This window comes from Antechinus flavipes, chromosome 1 (genome assembly GCF_016432865.1).
Source record: "Antechinus flavipes isolate AdamAnt ecotype Samford, QLD, Australia chromosome 1, AdamAnt_v2, whole genome shotgun sequence".
In the NCBI taxonomy this organism is placed as follows: Eukaryota; Metazoa; Chordata; class Mammalia; order Dasyuromorphia; family Dasyuridae; genus Antechinus; species Antechinus flavipes.
Window position 1 is genome coordinate 358,371,963 of NC_067398.1, and position 21,958 is coordinate 358,393,920.

General features: G+C 37.3%; 1 protein-coding gene across 1 annotated transcript in view; it reads left to right on the forward strand.

Annotated features, from left to right (window-relative positions):
- The first annotated feature begins 8,056 nt into the window (after positions 1–8,056).
- The window catches only part of MYO5B (myosin VB), a 518,558-nt gene continuing 504,656 nt past the window's right edge, over positions 8,057–21,958 (forward strand). Inside the window, exon 1 of the mRNA XM_051969631.1 lies at positions 8,057–9,409. Within this exon, the coding sequence (XP_051825591.1) occupies positions 9,383–9,409 (27 nt within the window). The 5' untranslated portion in view covers positions 8,057–9,382. The remainder of the gene's footprint in view (positions 9,410–21,958) is intronic.

Genomic DNA, 21,958 nt, shown 5'->3' on the forward strand with positions numbered 1-21,958 from the left:
TTACTTCCCAATTTTGTAATTAGGATCCACATTTAAGTTCCCTGATTTTTGTTTAAGAAAGGCAGCGTCAGGAATAGAATGATAGCTTAGAACTGGAAGGCTTTACTTAGAAGTTGACTAGTCCAACATCCCAACTAATTGAGGTATCTTCTCTATAACATCCTTGCAAGTCATCTAGCCTTCACTTGTACACTTATAATAGAAGGGACCTTTATTTAGTTGTTCAGTTGTGTTCATCTCTTGATGACCCTAAGAACAAAGTGCCCATGGCACCTTCTTGGGGAAAATACTGGGGTGGTTTGTCATATCCTTCTCCAGTGGATCACCTTTTGAAAGGATTCTCCACTATCTATGACCTACCATTCTTGGGCAACTCAGCATGGTGTAGCTCATCATTTCATTGAGCTACACAAGCTCTTTTCCCACAACAAGGGAGATATACACAGGGTGAAGAAGAAACTTCCTGCTTTTAGAGTTAACAGTTTTCATAGTTGGACACTCTTACTGACCTTTTTTTTTTTTTTTTTTAAAGTTATATCCTTATATTCTCCTTTATATTGAGTTAAGTTAGAGGTATTTTGGTATAACTGATAGAATTGGCATAGGAGTCAGGAAGACCTAGTTTTAAGATCTTTTGACACATACAGACACATACCTCAGGCAACCCTCAAAGCACTCCCAGTTTGATTTAGGAATCTAAGTGGCGATTACTAACAATATGAGAGGATCCTAGCACTGGAAGAAAATTGAAAGGTCTGGTGGTAGAACAGGCTCTCGTAGAAAGGAGTGGATCTCCATCTACCCTGTCATTGTTGGATGACTACACATTGAGGGTATTATAGAAGGTTACAAGTCAAAGGCTGAATTATATTGATAGTTTCCTCATTAGGAATTACATGCACCAATGGATTCACAGGTTTGGTATTTTTAAAAAATTGATTAAAATTTGCCTCTGCCTCTTCTCTTTCCTGGCTCCTACTTCTTTCCTCTGGAGCAAATAAAAGTACATCTAATCCCTCTTCCACATGACAACTCTTCAAATATTTGAAAAGGGCTCTCATGTCCCCCTAATGTTTTTCTAAGCAGGCTAAACAGGCTCAGTTGCTTCATTTGCTCTTTATATGACATGGTTTCCATACCTCTTCACCATCATGGTCACCTTTCTCTGGATAAAGAGCCATTTGGCCATGTTCCCACCCACTGGGGAAGTCTGATACAAGATAACAAGCTTGGTTATGTCCAGTCACATCTCCCACACAGAGGCAATAATGAAAGTTTTGCTTAGATGTTACTGCATTCACCGTGTGCTGAAGTTGAACAGCCAGAAATGAACATTTACATCCCACCAAGGGTTTCTGACAAAGGTGAGTGGATAAATTAGATGCTAAGCATAGTTGGCAGAATCAGTGCTGTTAACAGGGTTTCACACTGTGAGTAACTAATGTCATCCATTGATAAAACACAGTCGATTTGGGGGCTTTTAACCTCCACCTCTACTTAATAGTTGAAATGCCCTCCACTCCTTAGAAGGTACTTCTGATTGCTTTCTAGTAATTTAGTTCAGTATTCATGGAGCTCCTGGGGAGAAGGGAATTTGCTAGGATGAAGATCTCACTAATAATAATCACTAGCTTTTATATAATGCTTTTAAGATTCACAAAGCATTTTACATGTTATTATTCCATTGTAGTTCACAACAACCCTGGGAAGTAAATGCTATTGTTAGGCCCATTTTATAGGTAAAGAAAATGAGGCTGATATTCAAAGTAACACAGCTAAGAAAGTATTTGAGATCAGATCTTCCTGACTCCACATCCAGCATTCTATATAGTATGCCATTTACAAGTGCGTCATTGCCTGGTGCTGTTACCATTTTCTGCTCTCAGTACAACCTTTTACTAGAAAAATCGGATCAAAGAGGGGAAAAATGAGAAAGAACCCCCCCCCAAATAAGTAAACAATAACATAAAAAGGTGTTGTGATCCACATTTAGTCCCCACAATTCTCTCTCTGGATGCAGATCACTCTCTCCAAGACATGTCTATTAGAATTGGTCTGAGACACCTCATTGTTGAAAAGAGCCAAATCTTTCACAGTGAATCATCACATAATCTTGTGGTTATGTGTACAATGTTCTCTTGGTTCTGCTCACTTCATTTAGCATCAATTCATATAACTCTCTCCAGAGCTTTCTGAAATCAAAGAATCCATGATTTTATGGGTCATAATATCATAGATTTAAAGCTGGAGAGGGACCTGAGAGGTTAGTGAGTCTCATTTTCCAGATGAAAAACTAAAAACAAACAAAAACAACTGAACTCCAAGAGGTTAGATAATTTGCTCAGCACTCCATAGTTGTCTGAGGCAGGTTTTAATGCAAATCTTCCTGATTTCAAGACTAGTTATCTATTCTTTAGAACATACTGCCTCAGTGTAGATCACCATGGGCATTTCAATATTTTTTCAGCTTTTAGTTGGTCTTTCTGAGCTGCTGTGACTAAAAAGAATAATGATCTCCAGAAGTTGGAGCCAACTTATACAGGACTGGGCAGATTTTCAGATGACAAGGGAATCATCTTAACTTGGGAAACTAAAGTTTGCTCTGTTTTGTGGCAGAGTTTTTGAAAACCTAGGTTATCTCTACAACATATGAAGGCAGAAAAGACTTCAGTGGAGATATGATACTAGTCCTTTTTGTGATTTCAGAGAGAGTTTTCATCTTTAATCTTTCATATTATTCCCGTGGCTTTTCACACAAATCTTTTCAGATCTGGAATTCCTTTTTTTTTTTTTTTTTAAGAGGAATGCATTTGGGAAAAATCAATAAATAATTTAGGATAATCTTCTGGAAGAGGCAGGTCTTTAGGAAGAGTTTAAGGAAACAAGGGAGGAGCTCTGTCAGATAAATTAATGGATTAAAAGATTCTGGCTTCACACCTTTTCTTCAGAACTATAGGTTTGATTAGGGCTAACATTGTCTTATAGAATGAAGTGGATTAATTCAGTGATAAACTACAATTCCAGAGGACTAAAGATTAATCATACCAACCACCTCCAGACAGAAATAAGATGTACTTAAAATGCAGGATGAGACATACATTTTTAGATAAGGCCAAATGTAGGAATATTTTACTGGATTATGCAGATTTGCTTTGAGGTTTGTGGTTTTTGGTTGTTTTATCTTTTATTATCCAATGGAAAGGGGGTGAAAAGAAGAAATAAGTACTTATAAAATAGATGAGGAATAAGAGAAAATGATAACTAGCACTGGTAGGTTTTACAAAGTATGTTACAAATATCTCATTTTATCTTTACAAAAATTCTGTGAAGTATGTGCTTATCTTCATTTTATAGATAAGGAAACTGAAACAGACATGGCTAAGTGATTTGTCCAGGGTTTCATAGCAAGTAAATTATCTGAGACCAAATTTGAGCTAAGGTTTAGTACCTTATCCATTGTGTCCCCTAGTTGCCAAATTAAATAAATAAGGAGAAGTCAAACTCCTTGAGGTCAAAGATTTCATTTTTGCCTTTGAATCCCTAGTACCTTCCAAAGTGCCTCATACTTAGCAGGCATTTCTTAAATGCTTATCAGATTCAATTGCACTTTCATTTATGTTCTTGTGGCCAACTGAAATGATGCTACAGCACCCAAGGTACATTTTGTGAGGTCTGGTAATGTCTCTGTAGTGGCTTTCTATAATAGCTATTGCCCTGTTGAGTTTTGCAGGATTATAGTCTCTCTCTCTCTCTCACACAGACACACAGACATAAGGGTAGGCAGGAGGTGGCAAGGGGTTCAAATCAATGTTCTACCCTCCCCCCATCACTTTGAAATCATTGTGGTCAGAGAGTAATTAATGATGATGACAACAAAGGTAAATGCTACTTATATAATGTTTAAGGATTTTCAAAGTGCTCCATATATACATTATCTTACTTCAAATAGCCTTGTGAGGTAGGTACTATAAGTATTATTTCTGTTTTATAGATGAAGAAACAGATGCTGAGAGATTAAGTCATTTGTTTGTGCTCAGATATCTAGTAATTGTTTGAGGTAGACTTGGAACCCAAGTCTCTTCAAATTCTGGTCCCATTGATTTTCCCATTACAATACTGCCCCTAATGTTTATATGAGCATCTATGTAATACGATGAGCTAGAGAAGGCTACAGATTTGGGACCTATACCTCTGTCTCCATTGTACATCTGTTACAGACCAGGATGGCCACACCTTGCATATGTCAGCATATAATACAGGTCTAAATAAACCCCCTACTCACAAATTTCAGGGCCTCTTTATATAGAATAAAATATATGTTTTTTTTAAAGTATATTTGTATTCATGTTCTTCCATTATCTAATTCCATTTATCATTTCTAGTTTTATTTGACACTGTTTTCCTTCTATCTATCCATCCACTCACATACATCTACACAAAATAATTTTATTAAATGATTACTGTTGTTGCAGACACTGGTACTAAGGCTGGGGATAAAAAGAAAGCTTAAAAAATATATAGTTCCTTCCCTCAAAGAACTTACAGTTTAATAGGAGAGACAGCATGCAATAATTAGAAATGAGATACATATTGAGGAGATGGGAGAAGTAGATGGGAAAGACATCAAATATTCAATTTGATTTAATTCAAAAAATTTTATTAAAAACCTCTTACATAAGGTACTATGCTAGGCTACAAAGACAAAAATAATACAATCTTTGTTCACAGGCACCTCTAAAATGACACAGCATGCACAAGAATTAATAAATGGGGAATAGTTTGAAAATGAAGAAATCACCACTGCTGTGGTAGGAATAAAACAGGAATTCTTGCAGAGCTGACTCCTGAACTGAACCCTTAAGGAAAACCTAAAAGCAGGTACAAAGAGCCTGTATGTTCTAAAACTGCTGGTGAAGTTGGAGAAAAATGTTTGTATGAATGACTAAAGGTGAGTGATTGAGAAAGGGAAATTTTAACTAGTTTATCGGGAAGGACAAATAGGTGAAGGGGAGTAATGTGAAATAAGGTTGAAAAGATGGATTGGAGCCAGTTTATGCAAGACCTTAAATTCCACATGCTAAGGAGTTTGTATCTTATCCCAGTCACATATTCTACATTCCACCTAGTTAGACTACTATCTGTTCCTTGATTTCCTTCATCCCCAAGAATTTGTGCAAGCTTTCCCCACACCCCAGTCTGATATTAAACTTTCTCCCTCACCTTTGCCTGTTGAAATCCTTCTTTTTCTTTAAGACCGAGACCTGCTATCAACTCATCTCTGAAGCCTTCCCTCTTTTCCCCAGCTGAAAGTATTTTCTCCTCAAATTTTCTAAGAGTATTTTGTCTGTAGATCTCCTCCTTGCTTCTATTGCATTCCATTTTAAAAATTATTTATTTGTGAAGAAGTTGCATTCCTTTTTTTATAGTGTAAGCACTTTAGGAGTGGGGATTCCCCTCTCTTCTATTCTTAACCATTACAAACATCTAATAAGGGTTTTTTAAAAGTTAATTGAATCAATTGTGCTAGCTGGAGGGCTATCAGGAATAGTGAATAGTGGAGAAAATGGACAGTAGTAGATGAATAAGAGAGTAGAAGATATTTTCTTTTTAATTTTTTATAGTATTTTATTTTTTTAAATATGTGCAAAGATACTTTTCAACTTTCCATTTTGCAAAACCTTGAGTTCCAAAATTTTCTTCTTCTGTCCCCTCCCTACTCCCTAAGACAGCAAGCAATCCAATACAGGTTGAATGTGCAATTTTTCTAAACATATTTCCATATTTGTCATATTGTGCAAGAAAAATCAGATCAAAAGTAAACAAAAATGAGAGAAAAAACAAGCTAATAAACAACAACAAAAAGTTGAAAATACTATGCTTTGATCCACATTCAGTCACCAATAGTTCTCTCTCTGGATGTGGATGGCATTTTCCATCACAAGTCTATTAGAATTGCATTGAATCACCTCATTGGAGAAAAGAGCCAAGTCCATCACTGTTGATCATCACGTAATCTTGTTGTTACTGTGTACAATGTTCTCTTGGCTCTGATCATTTCGTTTGTTATCAGTTCATATAAATCTTTCCAGGCTTTTCTGAAATCATCCTACTTATGGAACAATAATATCCCATTATATTCATTATACTATTATATATGTAAAATATATTTATATATGTAATATGATAGCCATTCCCCAACTATGAGTATGAGTAAGAGATATTTTCAAAGAGCACCAAATGGTCAAGATTAACTGAGAAGTAGAGGAAGACATCTAGTTTGGTATGGTACACTCAATAGACACTCAATACATGCTGATTGAATGGATTACTTTTCTAGCTACTATTCCAATTTGACAAAGAAGATGATTATCAATGACTGATCTCAGGACTTCCATGTGATCATCTTCCTCTCTGCTATGATGATTTTTAGATTTATCTCTCCTGCACTAATCTCTCTCCTGACCACCAGTCTTGAATCTTTGGCTGTCTATTGGAAATTTTCAACTGGATGTTTCATAGATACTTTCAATTTAATACATCTAAAATTGGAATTCATTATCTTTCCCCCTAAACCTTCCTTCTTCCTAACTTTCTATTCTTCAGGAGGCACCATTCTTTTTCCAGTTATCCACATTCAAAACTAGGCATCATGCTTAATTATTCATTTTCTCTCCTTTGCCCTTCTTCATATTCTATCAGCTAGTTTCCAAGACATGTCAATTCTATCTTCATAACATTTCTGTTACCACCCCATTTTCTCTTAAGACACTTCTCTACTCTGATTTAGGCTCTCACCAACTCAGGCCTGGATGATTGCAATATCCTTCTGATCTTTAATCTTTCCCTACTCTAATCTATCTTCCTCTTGGTTGTTAAATTCATTTTCTCAAAATTCATATTTGATTATATTTCCCCTCTACCATATAAACTCTAATGGCTCCTCAATACCTCTAGATCACATATAAAATATTGTTTGGTTTTTAAATTCCTGTCACTTTTTTAAAAAAGTTTTTTTATTTTCAAAACATATGCATTGATAATATTGACTCTTGCATAGCCTTGTGTTTCAAATTTTCCCCTCCTTCTCCCCACACCCTCCCCTAGATTTCTTCCCAGTTTTTTTTAAAGCTTCTTATCTTATTCTCATCCACATATTCCAAATCTTATGATACTACCTTCTTACTGTTCCTCCAGATGTCATCCATCTCCATGTATTTTCACTGGTTATTATCTACTATGCCTTAGAATTCTCTCTCTACTCATCTCTTTCCTAACTTTCCTGGTTTCCTTCAGGTCTCAACTAAAATCTTACTTTCAGCAAGAAATCTTACCCTGTCCTCAGGGCTACTGTTTTCACCCAGGATTAGCTCTCCTCTTATCTTATCTATATCTTGTTTACATGTAATTATTTGTACACTGTCTTGCCTGTTAAAACTGAATGGCTTGAAAGCTCTATTTTTGAATTTTCAGTGCTTAGAAGTGTCTACCACATAGTATCACATACCACCATGCTTTTTTATAGTGAGTGACCAGAAGTGTGTGCCATTTTAGATTTAAATTTTGCTGTGAAGTGAAGAAAATAGACAAGTCTCTTCACAGGTTTCCCTATGAACTTAGGAACCCTGCTGTAGCAACCAGGAACCTGTTTCAGGGAGGATTGGAGTGTTTAACATCATGGTGATTATACTTAACTCTGACCTGAGAACTCAACCTGTGTTTCTGTCATCCTTCTTTCCTTTCCTTCTCTCCCCTTTCCCTTCTTCCTATCCTAGCTGCCACCCATCTAACTTCTTACAATTTTGTTTCTAATTTCAGGAGTATATTCTACTTAGTATCAGAGTGGCTTGAGTTGGAATAAAACTTAGCTATCTACTATTCCAATACCCTAATTTTGTAGATCAGGAAATGCTGAGAGGAACTGACTTAGCCAAGTTCATACAGGTAGAAAATATAGAACCAGAGTTTCAATTGCATTTAGTTGTAGTGCTCTCCCCACTCTTAACACTTTTGGTTTAGGGAAGGAAGTGGTGAAGCTATTTAAGACGGTCAAGTGCCATTGATAATGGAAAAGGAAATGTGGTAGAAATCTACACAGTGAGAGAGAGGAGGTGTTGGATCGGAGACAATGTATAAATGATGAAGAATATCTGTATATTTTTCTGCATAAATGACTTGGGTTCTGCTTTGTAGAAATGGAATGCCCTTATTGCATAATATAACTATCATTTCTTGTTCTCATGTAGGCATTGGTAAATAAGTCTCCCCAGCATTTGTTATATCACTTACTAGCGACAGACATCAGTATTTTACCGTAAGAAGTTACTTTGATTTTAGAGGAGCTGACAGGATGCTAGGTATCCAAATCAATGTAATAATAAACTGTTGCAAAACTAAACCCTACTACTTCCTAACAGTAGATTAGTTTTTAAGGTCCCCTTACTTTTTCTAGTCTTCTTATCTTATTCCCTTTCACTTATTCCCTATTCAGTGACACTGCCCTCCTTACTGTTCCTCGAGTAAGAGTTGTGAGTTATGACCCTGGTGTCACCAAACGTTCCAAGAGACTTGTTGACACTTCTACCCCCTCCCCTTCTTTCTTTCCTTTTTTCATTTTTCTTCTCTCTTTCGTATGCTTAGCTCCTGTGTGGTGTATGTATGTGTTTTATACACACGATGCACCTGTCTTTTTTTCAGGTCCGGCCGATATTTGCCCCCAGGACCAGCAGGGGGCGGCCCGGGATTGGCTCCACGCGTGCTTTCCACCCCCGCCCCGCCGGACTCAGAGCAGCACAGAGAATCCCGGTGTAGTGGCCACCTCGTTCTCAGACCAGCCGCGGGGTGGGAGGAGCAGTCCCGCCCCCAGCCCGAGCCCCGGGCACCTGCAGCGCGCGGAAGGCGCAGGGGACGCACGGAGCGCCTGGCTCTGACGCTCTCCTGCCGGCACCTCCTCCCCATACCTGAGTGGGGAGCGGCGGAGCTTAGCTACCGCCTCCTCCTCCTCCTCCTTCTCCATCTCTCCCTCCTCCTTCCCCTCCTCCTCCTCTGCTGCTGCTCCTCCCAACCTTAGCCCTAACTCCAGCCTGGCTGCCGTCCGAGTAAAGGTCGCTCCGGAGCAAAAAAAGAGCCAGGAAACGGAGCCTCGGCAAAACCAGGAGGGGAAAGTGGGAGGGTGATTTAAAAAAAAAAAAGAAAGAAAGAAGGAAAAACTCTTTTTAAGCGCAGGAAGATGGCGCCAGACGGGCAGCGGCTGGTGTGAGAGCCACTCGGGACAGCAAGCAGCACCGGGAGCCGGAGATTGCCCTGGAGAGAGGGGCCGGATCGCTGAAGCTAGGGCTGAGCTTCCAGACGCGTCTCCGGGCTTGTCTGCTGCGCGGACTGGGTCATGTCGGTCAGCGAGCTCTATAGCCAGGTGAGTTTGACCGCCTCAGGTTGCTCAGTTGTCCTGGCGTGGGATGTGTGTACAGGGGAGGAGAATCAGAGAAAACGAACCTGAGGGTGAAGTAAGAGGGTAAAAGTGCACATCTAGAACGCATTACCGAGTCCCGGGACTGGAGAGGTGTGTGCAGTCGGGGACAGTTTCTCCTTCCCCGCCCCCTACCTTGAGAGTGGGGTGGTGGGCATGGAAGAAACTACCTCGCAGTCTCAACTCCACTGCCCCTAACTTCGCGGCTGGGGAGAAAGTTTGGTCGTTGCCTCTTGGGAAGCGCCACACCTGTCCCGTCCTTCCAGTCCCTTCCGATACTGCCAGCTTTTTGCCAGCTAATTCCGAAGTTCTTCTCTGTTCTTGTCTCTCGGTCTCTTCCCATCTCGGCCCGGTCGGTGCAGAGCTTTCTGATACTCTCCCAATCCTTCACTCCTTTTTCTGTTTCTGCTTCCTTCTCAGGCCTCTCTCAGACTCTGGTAGCTTCCCTTCACTCCAACTCCCGGTTTCTGCCTCTTGTTTTTCCATCCATTCTCTGGACCTCTCCTGCTCTGGCCTTTGTAGTTTAAAGCGGTCTCACTTGGTTTTGTTTTCTTACTAAGAAGAAACTCCTTCCGTCATTGGCCGTCACTCTCCCCTGTTTCGGGCTCGTGGCTTTGCCGCCCCCTCCCCCTATCAAGACCCACCCCTGGTGCACTGCAGCTTGGGGCTCCCTGACCAGCCCAGAGCCGATTCGGTCGGGTCCCTGCTGCGATCAGAGAAATCTCTTCTTATAAACTAATCTTCAGGAATTCGGGAGGGGTAAGGGAGACGTAGAAAAGTGGCAACGGGGAACGTGGCAGAAAGGGAAAGGAAACATGGGGATATAGAGCCGGATATTATAAGGTTATGAGAAAAAAGGAAGTCCATTTGAAAAATTGGTCGGGGCGTAGGAGAGTCGGGAGATGAGAGGGATTTTTTTCTTATCGTAATTTTCTTGCGGAAGTGTGCGGTTGGTTATATTGATTATGGGGAGGATTATGAGGAAATATTATGCTCTGTCGATGGTAATCTACAAAAAGGAATCCACGTTCCAGCGAATCAGTTTCGCCCCATCCTGTAGGTTAGAACTAAGTAAGGGGAAGGTCCTAACAGGTGCATGTGAAGAGCAGAAACACCACCCACATTTTCAATGCGGTTGCCGTTGTCAAAGTTAGGGATCCGCTACCAACCTCTTCATCTAGCACTCACTGAAAAGCTTCAACTGCCCTGGCTCACACATTCCAACTTTGCTCTGACGTCCAAACATAAAGGCAGGTTCCTTTTCTTGAGTTACTTAGATTATTATTATTATTTAGTCCAGCTACAGTACTAGCCTTTTCTCTTCCCTGTTCGTTTTCTTTCTTAGTTGGAAATGTTGACCGTCCCTTACTTCTGCAGCCTCTTCTGGATTTGGAGTGTGTGTGTGTGTGTGTGTATGTGTGTATATGTGTGTGTGTATGTGTGTGTGTGTGTGTGTGTGTGTGTGTGTCCGTCTGTCCTTAAGATTTGGGTGTTGGTACTTATACGGCACATTAAGCAGCCACGGAGAAATGGGCTGGGAACGGTAGGAAGAGAAACTTCTCCGAGTCGTCATCTTCATCATTATCACAATCTTTTTATTTTTTATTAAATCGTTAAGGGAAGGGGAAAAAAATTAATGGAACCTCGCTGCTATCATGGGAAAGGAGAGATATCCGTACAGTAATCTTTCTCATTTCCCGATGAAACTGGCTCCCACGTGGGTGGGGAGAAAAGAGGTTTTAATATCCTCTCCTTCCTGAAGAGGAGAAAAAGGGCTAGGATGAATGAAGATTATTTTTAGTTTTAAGGGGTTAGGCAGGTGGGGCGTGGCTCGAGCCTCCTGCGTTTGCTCAGCCTAAACACTGGAGGGTCGCCTGGGACACCAGCTGGTTTGAGAGAAGGACCAAGTTACTTTTTGGCGACTGTGGGAGCCAGCTAGTTAAATCTCTGGCCCTACTCCCAGGTTTGAAAAAGCCACTGACTGCCAGGTTTACCCTTACAGGGGGTGGAGTTAAATGGCATTCAAAGCAGGAGCGTCCAATTCTTTTGCTGATGCAGTGAAATCTCTTGCATTGGGAATAACAGTGAAAGGCCTGTGTGACCCTAGAGACTGAATTATAGTGTTAGGGTTGTTTTTTTTTCTTCTTGATTTAAATAAATGTAACTTCTAAGTTAACTTAAACATCCCTTATCAAATAAATAAGTGCAGTAAATACAAAAAACTAAGATATAATTTGTAGCAGCAAAATGAGCTATATTATTACATAATGTAAGTAGGTACTGCAGAATAGCCTGTATAAAACCCAGAAATCTATCTCATCCCTCTTTATTTATTGATTCCTTTCCTTATTTGTAGAAACACCCAAAATTCTCATTCTTAAAAAAACAAAAACAACTGTTGGTACACTTTTCATTCCATGAAGCTATCCTTCTGCCTTTCTTAGCAAGACTCCTAGAAAAAAATTGTCTGCACTGTTAGCCTTCTGTTTCTTAACCTCTCACTCAAGTCTCAGCCCTTTGTTAATTTGGCTTCTGATCTAATCACTCAAATGAAACTTTTCTTACTCACTCCCTGTACAACTCAGGATCCCAATCTATGTTAAGCTGTATTATACCTTACTCCCCTTTATCCATCCAACCAAATTGCCCCTCTTAACCTCATACAAGACATTCCATTTCTCCTATCCTGACTATACTATCCACCCTTTACCTCACTACACTCCCACTTCTTTCCTTCAAAGATAAGATCAAATCACATGAAGTTTTTCCTGATCCTCTAGTTGATAATGTGTTCTTTCCCTCCCCAACAATCTTGTTTCTTTTGTAATATGTATTTTGTATGCATCTATAAATGTGCATATTGTCTTTCCAGACTGGGCCAAACATTAGTTCATTAGACCAGGAACAGTTTCATTCTTGTGAAATATGTATGTATTGTTTCCCCCACCAGAATGTAAGCTCTTTGAGATCAGGGACTATATTAGACTTTTGTATTCCCAGCTATTTGAGTCTAGTAATCAATTAATAAATCCTCCATTCATTATTGTTTTTTTTTGTCTGTATTCTGGGTATCTAGAATAGTGCCTGGACCATAGGAGCCATTTAATATAAATGTCTGGATCAATCATAGGTTTGTTCTGTTATAAACTTTAAAATTGTTTAGGATAAAGCAAAAAATTTGTGGTTCTACAAGCTACAGCCTGATTGAAATAATTGTTTAGTTATTTGAGACCTTGACTTGAAAAAATTGGATTTTTACTTAACATGTAAAGGACTGCTTGCCATCTGGGGGAGGGGGTGGAGGGAGGGAGGGGAAAAATCGGAACAGAAATGAGTGCAAGGGATAATGCTGTAAAAAAATTACCCTAGCATGGGTTCTGTCAATAAAAAGTTATTTAAAAAAAAAGAAAAAATTGGGTTTTGGGTAGAGGTCTTTATTTAGACATAAGACCCAGGAAATATATACAGGAAGAAGTATAATCAGGAAGAAATTATTTTAAATCTTATTCTCAATAAAAATCGAATATACTGTCTGAGTTACTACATGGTCTGAATCACTAAGGTTCCAGTACACTTTTTCATTGGTTTTAAAGGATTCAATAAAACAATGATCATCAGGGAAAAGTTAAAAAAAATAAAAAGAAAGACATGCAGTAAGACGTTCAAAAGTATTTTTACTGGTTTAAGAGTGTGATAATTAGATTTAATAGACTCTTCCCCATCCTTACCTATGTTCTATTAATATTTTCCCACTTACTTATTTTTAAGTAGTTTTGCATTAACTTTTGCAAATAATACCATTTTATATAAACACTGGTGGCTGTGGTTTTGAAATTTCTGTGCTTAGAGACCTAATGGCTAACAGCCCCTAGAAAAATTATTCATTTTGATGAGTTAAGTACCTGTACTTTTTGTAACATATAACCTTGCCTGGATTTCTTTGTCTTATCATCTTTCCTTGCCTAGTTGGATTCTCTCTATTTCTCTGTGAGTTATGTAATGTGCAGAATAATCTTATCTAGTGCTTTCCTTCAATCCATTTTGTATAGTTTCTTGTGAAAGTGGTTTGTTGAGGGGCAGTGGGATGTTGATGAAGAGAACTTTTTATTTTGTGTCAGGAAAGTGTGTGTGGTAAAATCCTGACTCAGTTGTGTGACTAGGTGCCTCAGTATCTTTATCTGCAAAAAAGAGGGATAACTAAGAAGCACTTGTTGCTCAGAGTTGTTAGAAAACTGCTTTGAAAGTCTTAAATGTTACATTAAAATGTCAGTTGTTGAACAAATCACTGGATTTGTTAAAATAGCCAATGTTCAATTTTATTTTTGAGCTTCTAATATGGAATTATCTAATGTGGTGAACACTGGATCTTGATGCAAACTTTAATGTATTATGCATGATAGAAACAATTATCTGATAGATGTCAAAAGAATTACAAAGGCAGTTTTCTAAGTGAAATGTATTAGAAGATTGAAACACTCTTCCTAATGGAGATCTTAAGAAACCTCCTTACTAATATCAGTTTCTTGAGAATATATCTTGAGAATTTGGGAAATGTTCTTGATTGCTATGAGAAGAAGCATTTAAAAATTTTATTTGGAGGCTTAGGCATTCTTTATCAAAGACTAATATTTCTGTTTGATATTATAGATGGACTATTAGCTGCATGGGCTAGCCCTTTTTCCTTCTTCTCTATTCTTATCTCTTCCCATCTTTCATCTCTATTCTTTCCTATCCTTTATCCTTGTTCTTTATATTTATTTATTTAAAACAAGAGGCACATCTGCCACCTCTAATCTCTTTGATTTTTGAAGTTGTTTTCAGTCATTACCATGCATTCAATCATTGCCTCTGTGCAATTCATGGATGCTCCTTCTTAAAAAAATAAAGATGATCAAAAGCTTGATTTCTTAACTTGGAAAAAATTGCTTTCTTAATGGAGAAGTGTTTCAGAACAGGGAGGAGGAATATAAACTGCTGGATATTTTTAGGGTGAGGTCAAGGTGAGTCAGTCTCATGCAAGACAGGTTGAGAAACTGCTGGGTTCAGTTTTGTAAGGAAAAAGAACATAGCAAATGTCAGTTTGCTTCTAGCCCATCTAGTAAAATAGAATCATATTAATTTGATTTGTATGGCACCTAGCACTGAGCATTGTTCATGTTGATGCATAGAAAACACCATTTAATTATAGTGATTGCAGAAAATATTTTGACTTGAAAATATAAATTATACAAACTTGCTTGAAGGTGGGATATAGCTCTTTCCTATAGAGGGATAAGATATCTTTGTTCAATGTATTCTTTAGGTCATTCTTTAAAGTTCAATTCAAATGCTGCCCTTGTAACTCTTGGTAATGAGTAACTTCCTCAGAAATTGCTTAGCACTTTGATTCACAATTTTCCAGAGCACTTAATCACTAAAGTTGTGAGGTGTGTATGTTTGTGTGTATTATCCCCCCAATTAGACTAGGCTCTATAAGGACAAGAATGACATTTTTCCCAAATGTTGCATCTCTCTTTGTGCTTACTTAACATAGGGCTTTTCACACAGTATAACCTAATAAAAGCTTGATGAATAAATGAATGAATGTATAGTAGATGCTAAATAAATTCTTGTTGGTTGAGTGATGACAGATTTGAAGCCCGAGGTCTGAATAGAAATGAGTAAAATATCAACAGTCCCTCATTATCCCTTCTAGGAACCATTCTTTCAGCAACTACTTTACTTAAAGACCCTTTACACATTTTCCTTTTGTTAATGTACGACTAATATCTTATTTCATTAACTGCAGGAGATCTGAACTTTAAAAGGCTGTTTTGCAGCTCAAGGTCAAATTGCAATTTGAGTATATTTCTTAGGACAGAAATGATGACATTCCACATGAAAAATAGGAGGAAGGCCAGGAAACTTTTAAGGGGAAATTCTAAATGGAATTTCTAATATTTAGAAGGCTTTCATGTTTATTGCCCTCTCTAAATCTGTTCATTCTTCTACTTAGTATGGTTACATGCAAGCTACATAGGTTGTAATATAGAAGGTCAAACTGATGGCTCTCTAGAGATATATAATACTGTATTTGTCATTATAAGTCACACGTAAAATATTGTGAAATAAGCCTTTTTTGAATTTGAAACTAAAGTCCATTTGTGCTTTTATAAGTATGTATTCCTGGAAACTATTTGAAGCAAGGGGCAAAGTGAACTGACCAAGTTATTTACTATGCAGTTTGTCTGCTCAAACTTGTTTGCTGTCATGGTTGAAATTGTTGAATAAGTTGGGGAAGAAGGCCAGGAGTCAAATGTGTTAAGTATTACTGAATGAATATAGGAATAAAAAAAAAAAAAAAAGCCAGCGTCTTTTAGTATTCCACATTTTGGGAAAAGGAATGTGTTAGCAGTACTACTGAAAAAAAGCATTCAGGACCAGCGAAGTGTTTCTGCAAAGCTCAGCAAACATTAGCTCTGGAAAATATGGTGACTTTTGTAGAGGAAAGAGCTTCTTTTCAAAACCCTGAAAAATGCTTTTTAAGCGTATTATGAAAATGTAATCTCAAAGATAATTGTCCAGTTGCATATAATTTAACCTTCCCAGTAGGATATATACCTTGACATTCTCATAAAATGATTTTATTTAGTAGAGTTGGCAATATGATGACCTGGAAATAAGAAAATGGTGTTATAGCTCCTATCTCCCTCAGTTCCTTCTTCTGGATTTTTATATGGCTAATCACTACCACAAGAAAAATGACAGAAAATACGTGCCCAACTAAGACCGCATCATTTTCTTTGGATGGACAGCAAATTATAAATGACATGTAGGTGGGACTCCTAAGGATTAAGTTTAAGGCTGTGAATTTCCTAGAAAAGTACTTTTTGATTTCTTAGGCTTAAATTCAGTTCTCTAAGTTTTCCTTCTCTTGGTCCAGTTTAATATTGTTAAAACTGCCTTTCATTTGACTCTGTGGGTTATCCCCAGTGAGAATAATCAAGCTTACACTTCTTAGCTACAAGTCAATGAATTATAATGCTTCTCTTAAAATTTATTCACTGGCTCGTAAATTATTATTGCTGTCCTTTGAAAGATGCTAACAGTGGGCCATAGACACTAGCAGATTCTTCTCTTGTTTGTTAAAGCTTTCAGTGGAGTGAGTGATCAGGCATGTCATAAAAAGATATTTAATGATTTTCTGAGGAAGCTTTTGCCATTATAAAAACTCAAGCAAATCTTGCACAGAATCTTAAACAGAATGATAAGGCCCAGGATGCCTTCTGCATGAAATCCAAGTGTTTTACTTTTAAAGCCTTAAATGTATTGGTTTCATTGGCCTCAAGAGCAGCGCTAGAAAATCACTTCTAAGTAAGCTTAAACAAGTAAAACAAATACCAGGAGAAAAACCCTGTGTAGTTTTTTTTTTTTTTTTCTATTTTCATTTGCTTTGTAGTCAGCGTAGAGTGAGTGAGTGTGTGTGTATGTGTATTTGTATATAAAATAAATGATAGGGAAGGGAATAGAAATGAGATCTGTGATTTCATTCCCTTAAGTCTAACAATGTAGGTCAGTTGCCTTCTCTTCTAAGAAAGTTGCACAAATCACTCAATGATAAGTTGAATGACTTGCCTATAGTGTCTGTATGTCAGAAGTGAAATTTGAACCTAGGTATTCCTGGTTCTGAGGCTGACTTTCTAACTCCTATACTACTGCCTCATTACATATACATACATATTTTGAATTTGTAATTTTGTTGTTATAGAGAATTTCTGGAATTGAAATTGGCAACTTAATTTTTATTTGGGGAGAGTGACACCTTAAATGGCTGATTATTGTTAAGTAGAAATATTTATCCATAATAAAAAATAAATATGAGCTGCTAAATTACATAATTGTCTCTCAGTTATTTACTTTGTACATTTGAAATCCTGGTACAGCTTTCTATTGTTGTCTGACATTACTTCTATACTGACAAAAGTTGTATTTAGGCAATGCAAATTAGTTTAAATTATATTCTTCTGAGATTATAATTAGAGAGGATCCATGTGGTTTGCAAAGGTAAATATAGGTTATTTGGGGGATTATCTGCTATTTTGATAAATCAGCTTTATTGGTCTCCCTTTTATTTAGATAAAATGGGAATCTTTATTTGCAAAATTGTTTTTTTCTGAATTCCTTCTTGCTAGTTAGTAGTCTTCAGATATAAATGCTTGAGGGTTTTAAGGTCTATGTCTTTTAAGACCATGTCTAGTAACATTTTTTTTCTAAAAAAAGGTGCCCAATAGAAAGTCCATCTGTTTCCTCTGGTGTTTGTCTGAATATGTGGAAAATAAGAGTCCCCTGTTAAAAGATAATTAAGTATTGTTTTTCTTTTTTTATAATTATGCCTGAAGGCTGAACACTAGGTGTGACTTTGGAATAGCAGCAAAATAATATTGGCTTGGGGGCCACTAGGTGGCACAGCGGGTAGAGCACCAGCCCTGAAGTCAGGAGGACCTGAATTCAAATCTAGTCTCAGACACTTAATGTGTCCTAGATGTGTGATCCTGGGCAAGTCACTTAACCCCAATTGCCTCAGCAAAATTAATTAATTAAATAAATGAAAATAACATTGGCTTATATAACTGTAAAAACTAATATGAATGTCTCAGTCCTTCTTGAATATTCACTATTTCTCATAGGTATGATTTCTGACTTAATTGGAATGCTCTCTACCACTGCTTTCTGCAGAATGTTTGTATTAGCACTACTATAGCCATATATTTTCCCTTATCCACTTATTCTTCAGTATTGAGGGATCTGTAATTTTTGTCATTATGAGTCCTTCCTCCTCTAAGTATGTTTGTTGTTGTTCAGTCACTAATGCATTTTTTTTTTTTTTTTGCAAAGATACTGGAGTGGTTTGCCATTTCCCTCTCCAGCTCATTTTACAAATGAGGAAACTGGGCAAATGGTGTTAGGTGACTTGTCCAGGGTCACCCAGGTAGTAAGTGTCTGAGGTCAGATTTGAAATCATGAAGATGAATCTTCCTAACTCCAAGGTTTGCACTCTATTGTGCCACCTTCATGTCTCACAGAAGCATGTTACAATCTCTTTTTTCCTTAGTTATTGTTTTGGAAGCACTGGTCAGGAGACTATTGAACCTGTAGTAACCCTTATAAAACTTCAGCAGAGCTGACCCCTTAGAGCTGACACAATCTCTCACTGGACTTACAGCTTTCCAGCTTGGTTTGTCTTGTTTGGGCTTGTGCTTCTCTAAGATAGGTTCAATGAATCCAGTCACCTCCATGCTATGAGAAGACATGAGAATAAGATTGGAGTGGAAGAATCAGTACGGACGACTTATACAATGGGATCTTGTGGAAGTTACTTCCATATGGAAGGAAGAGGCAGTTTTTTTTTTTTTTTTTTTTAATTTTCATCAGTCAGCTGATCTCAAAGTCAGTCAAATGACCATTGGTGAAAGTGAAGCTAATCTTTGAGGATCTTCTGGGCTTGTACTAAATAGTTTTCACTTGATGCTCACTCTTTCACTCCCCTCTATTCAGTGTCATGACTCATATCTAAATTAAAGGAGAGGAGAATAATACTCAGACCATTTGTTTTGACTTCCTCTTTCTGCAGCCTAAGGATTTATTAAATAAATGAGCATTAGGTGATATTGACACATAAAAATCAGACAAATTGCTTTCCTCCCCCAGCTTCCCTTAAATTTTAAAAAACTTTTATCTTTTTGATGTGTATATGCCCCCTTGATGACTTGGGTTTATCTGTATGATAAATAAAATATTCAATTTCTACAGAAATGAAATTCTGTCTTATATATATATAGTAGTTTCAACTATCATTTTTTTGTGTCCGCACCTAGGTATAAACAGGTAGGTAAAGATGATTTCATATAAGGTGACACTGGAATACCTAAGTGTTGCAATGTATAGAGATTAGCCCTGACTCCTCTTTTAGAGTTCAAATCTGGTCTTTTTGCCTCAATTTCCTCATTTGAAAATTGAGCTGGAGAAGGAAATAGCAAGCCACTTAAGTATCTTTGTCAAGAAAAACCCCCCAAAGGGGCCAGGAAGAGTCAGACAGGACTGAAACCATTTAACAAGAAGGTTTTACTAGAAACTAATACTTAAAAAAAAATGTACCAGAATTTGTATCCAAATGCATGTTGTCATCTTCAAAGTAGTCACCGTAGGATGTTTAATACTGATTAAAATGATGTTGCTTAGACGTCTCATTATGGCACCTAAATATTTCACAAGATTTTCCCTCATATTCCTATAACTTGGCATTTGCTAGTGCCTTGATCTGACTTTCAATTGAGGGGATTCTGGTTTTGACCTCTGTTTTCTGCTCTCAGAATCTGGCTGCCACGTGCAGGCTAGTAGAAAAGACCATAATTAGATGCTCTTCATTTCTCACTGCCTACAAGTCTGACCACATGTGATATAGGTAACTCCCTTTTAAAGAGAAATGAATCCAAGGAACTTTTTGAAGCACATAATTTAACCCCTTATACCTTTTCAATTTTGACTCAACTTAAGGAACCTACCTATGTATTATGACTCTTTGGATTTACCTGTAGCCTGGTAGACAGTGTTGGGCTCAGAGTCAGGAAGACCTAAATTTAGATTTCATCTCAATTTAGATATTTCATTCTAATTCAATTCAATAATTACCCAATATAATATTCAACTTTTCTAAATTTCTATATACAGCATTAGGTTCTTTTTTGCTTATATTTTTGTAAGACTTATTTATTGTATGACCCTAGGCAAGGCACTTAACCTTATTTGCCTCTGTTTCCTCAACTATAAAATGACGATAATAATAACAACACCCACTTTCCAGAAATGTCATATGGATACATGACATAATGTTATAAAATTCTTAACACAGTTTCTGGCACATAATAGGGACTTAACAAATGCTTTTTCCCTCCCTCCTTCCCTACTTCCTTTCTCTTTTCCTTCCTTCCCCTCACCCTCCCTCTTTCCCTTCCTTCCTTCTTCTTTTCCCTCCCTCTTTTCCTTTTCTCCTCCCTTCCTCCCTTCTTCCCTTCCTAAACCATTGGAACTAAAACATTGGTCCCAATCTTTGGTGCTCAGTTCTGGTTTTTAATAAACACCATTTAAAATGACTCAATAGAAAATTTTAAGACATTGATGCTTCTTGTCTAACCCTTCACCTTGTCTCTTTTGCTTCCCTTACTTTATTCCTTGACTTCTAGTGAATTAACTTTAGTTGAAAGTGTTATTAATATTCCTGGAAGTCTTCCATGCAATTTGAAATAAAACCTAGCATATCAGACTATCTCTATTTCACAGCGACTTATTAGGGATTGCCCAAAACTAAGCTCCTTGGAGAATTCTGGCTTAGAGAAAGATGTCAAGGATATCTCTCCAAATCATATTCCTATTACTACTTAAATCAATTTAGAAAACTAAAACCACCTGTACAATTATTGTTAGTGATAATAAGGAACCATTAAATAGTTTTGAAACAATCAAATCGAGACTATGATTTAGAGTTTCTTAGTACCCAATAAGCTACTTGGACCATAGATTGTCTACTTGCTAATATCTACTAAAAATATACTAGTTAACACAAAATTAAAAGAAAATCTTGCATTGTGGCTAGCATAATTATATTTACGTAGTACTTTCAGGCTTATAACATGCTAAATGGCATAGGAGATAGTATCTGAGCTAGAATCAGAAAGACCTGAATTCATATTTGCTAATATGAATATGAATATCATATTCAGATATTTACTAACTGTGTATGATTCTGGGTAAGCTCCTTTACCTCTGCTTTAATTTCCTCATCTATAAAATGGGGATAATAATAGCACCTACCTAAAAGGATTGTGGAAATCAAATGAGATATTTGAAAAATACTTAGCAGAGTACTTGTCTCATAGTAAGCACTTAGCTAAATATTAGCTGTTATTGTTGTTGTTATTGTTAATTTTTGACTAGAGAGCTGACTAATGTACTTTTGTGCTGATCTCTATGTCCTAAGATTTTTTTGGTTAGGTTCTTGGTTCTTTGATTGACACCCCAAGAAATGGTTAATTCATTAATGGTATTAAATGTGCAGTTATAAAGCAGGGTTAATATATATACAATACAGAAGGAATCCTCAACTTTCCAGGTTTGTTTTTTTTTATTTCTTATAGCCATATGGCATAGGAGGGAGCTGAGTCTGATTTGGTTTCAGATTTGTCATCTGGTTATCTTTGGGATAATTTTAATGGTGTTAAGTAATATTTAATAGTGAATGTAAGTGAAGTGAAGGTTTCCAGTTTTTGAAACTGAAACTCCTTAGAACTTACTCTCTCTAGAAAGGCTCATGTTCTATAATCTTGAAGATTTTCTTTCATAGACTCCAACGCCCACATCAGGTGCTTAGTATAATGCCTAGCACACAGTCAGTGCTTAATAAATGTTCATTGATTGACTGGAGGGGATTAACTATGCTTTTGGTGATGACTGTCTAGGATA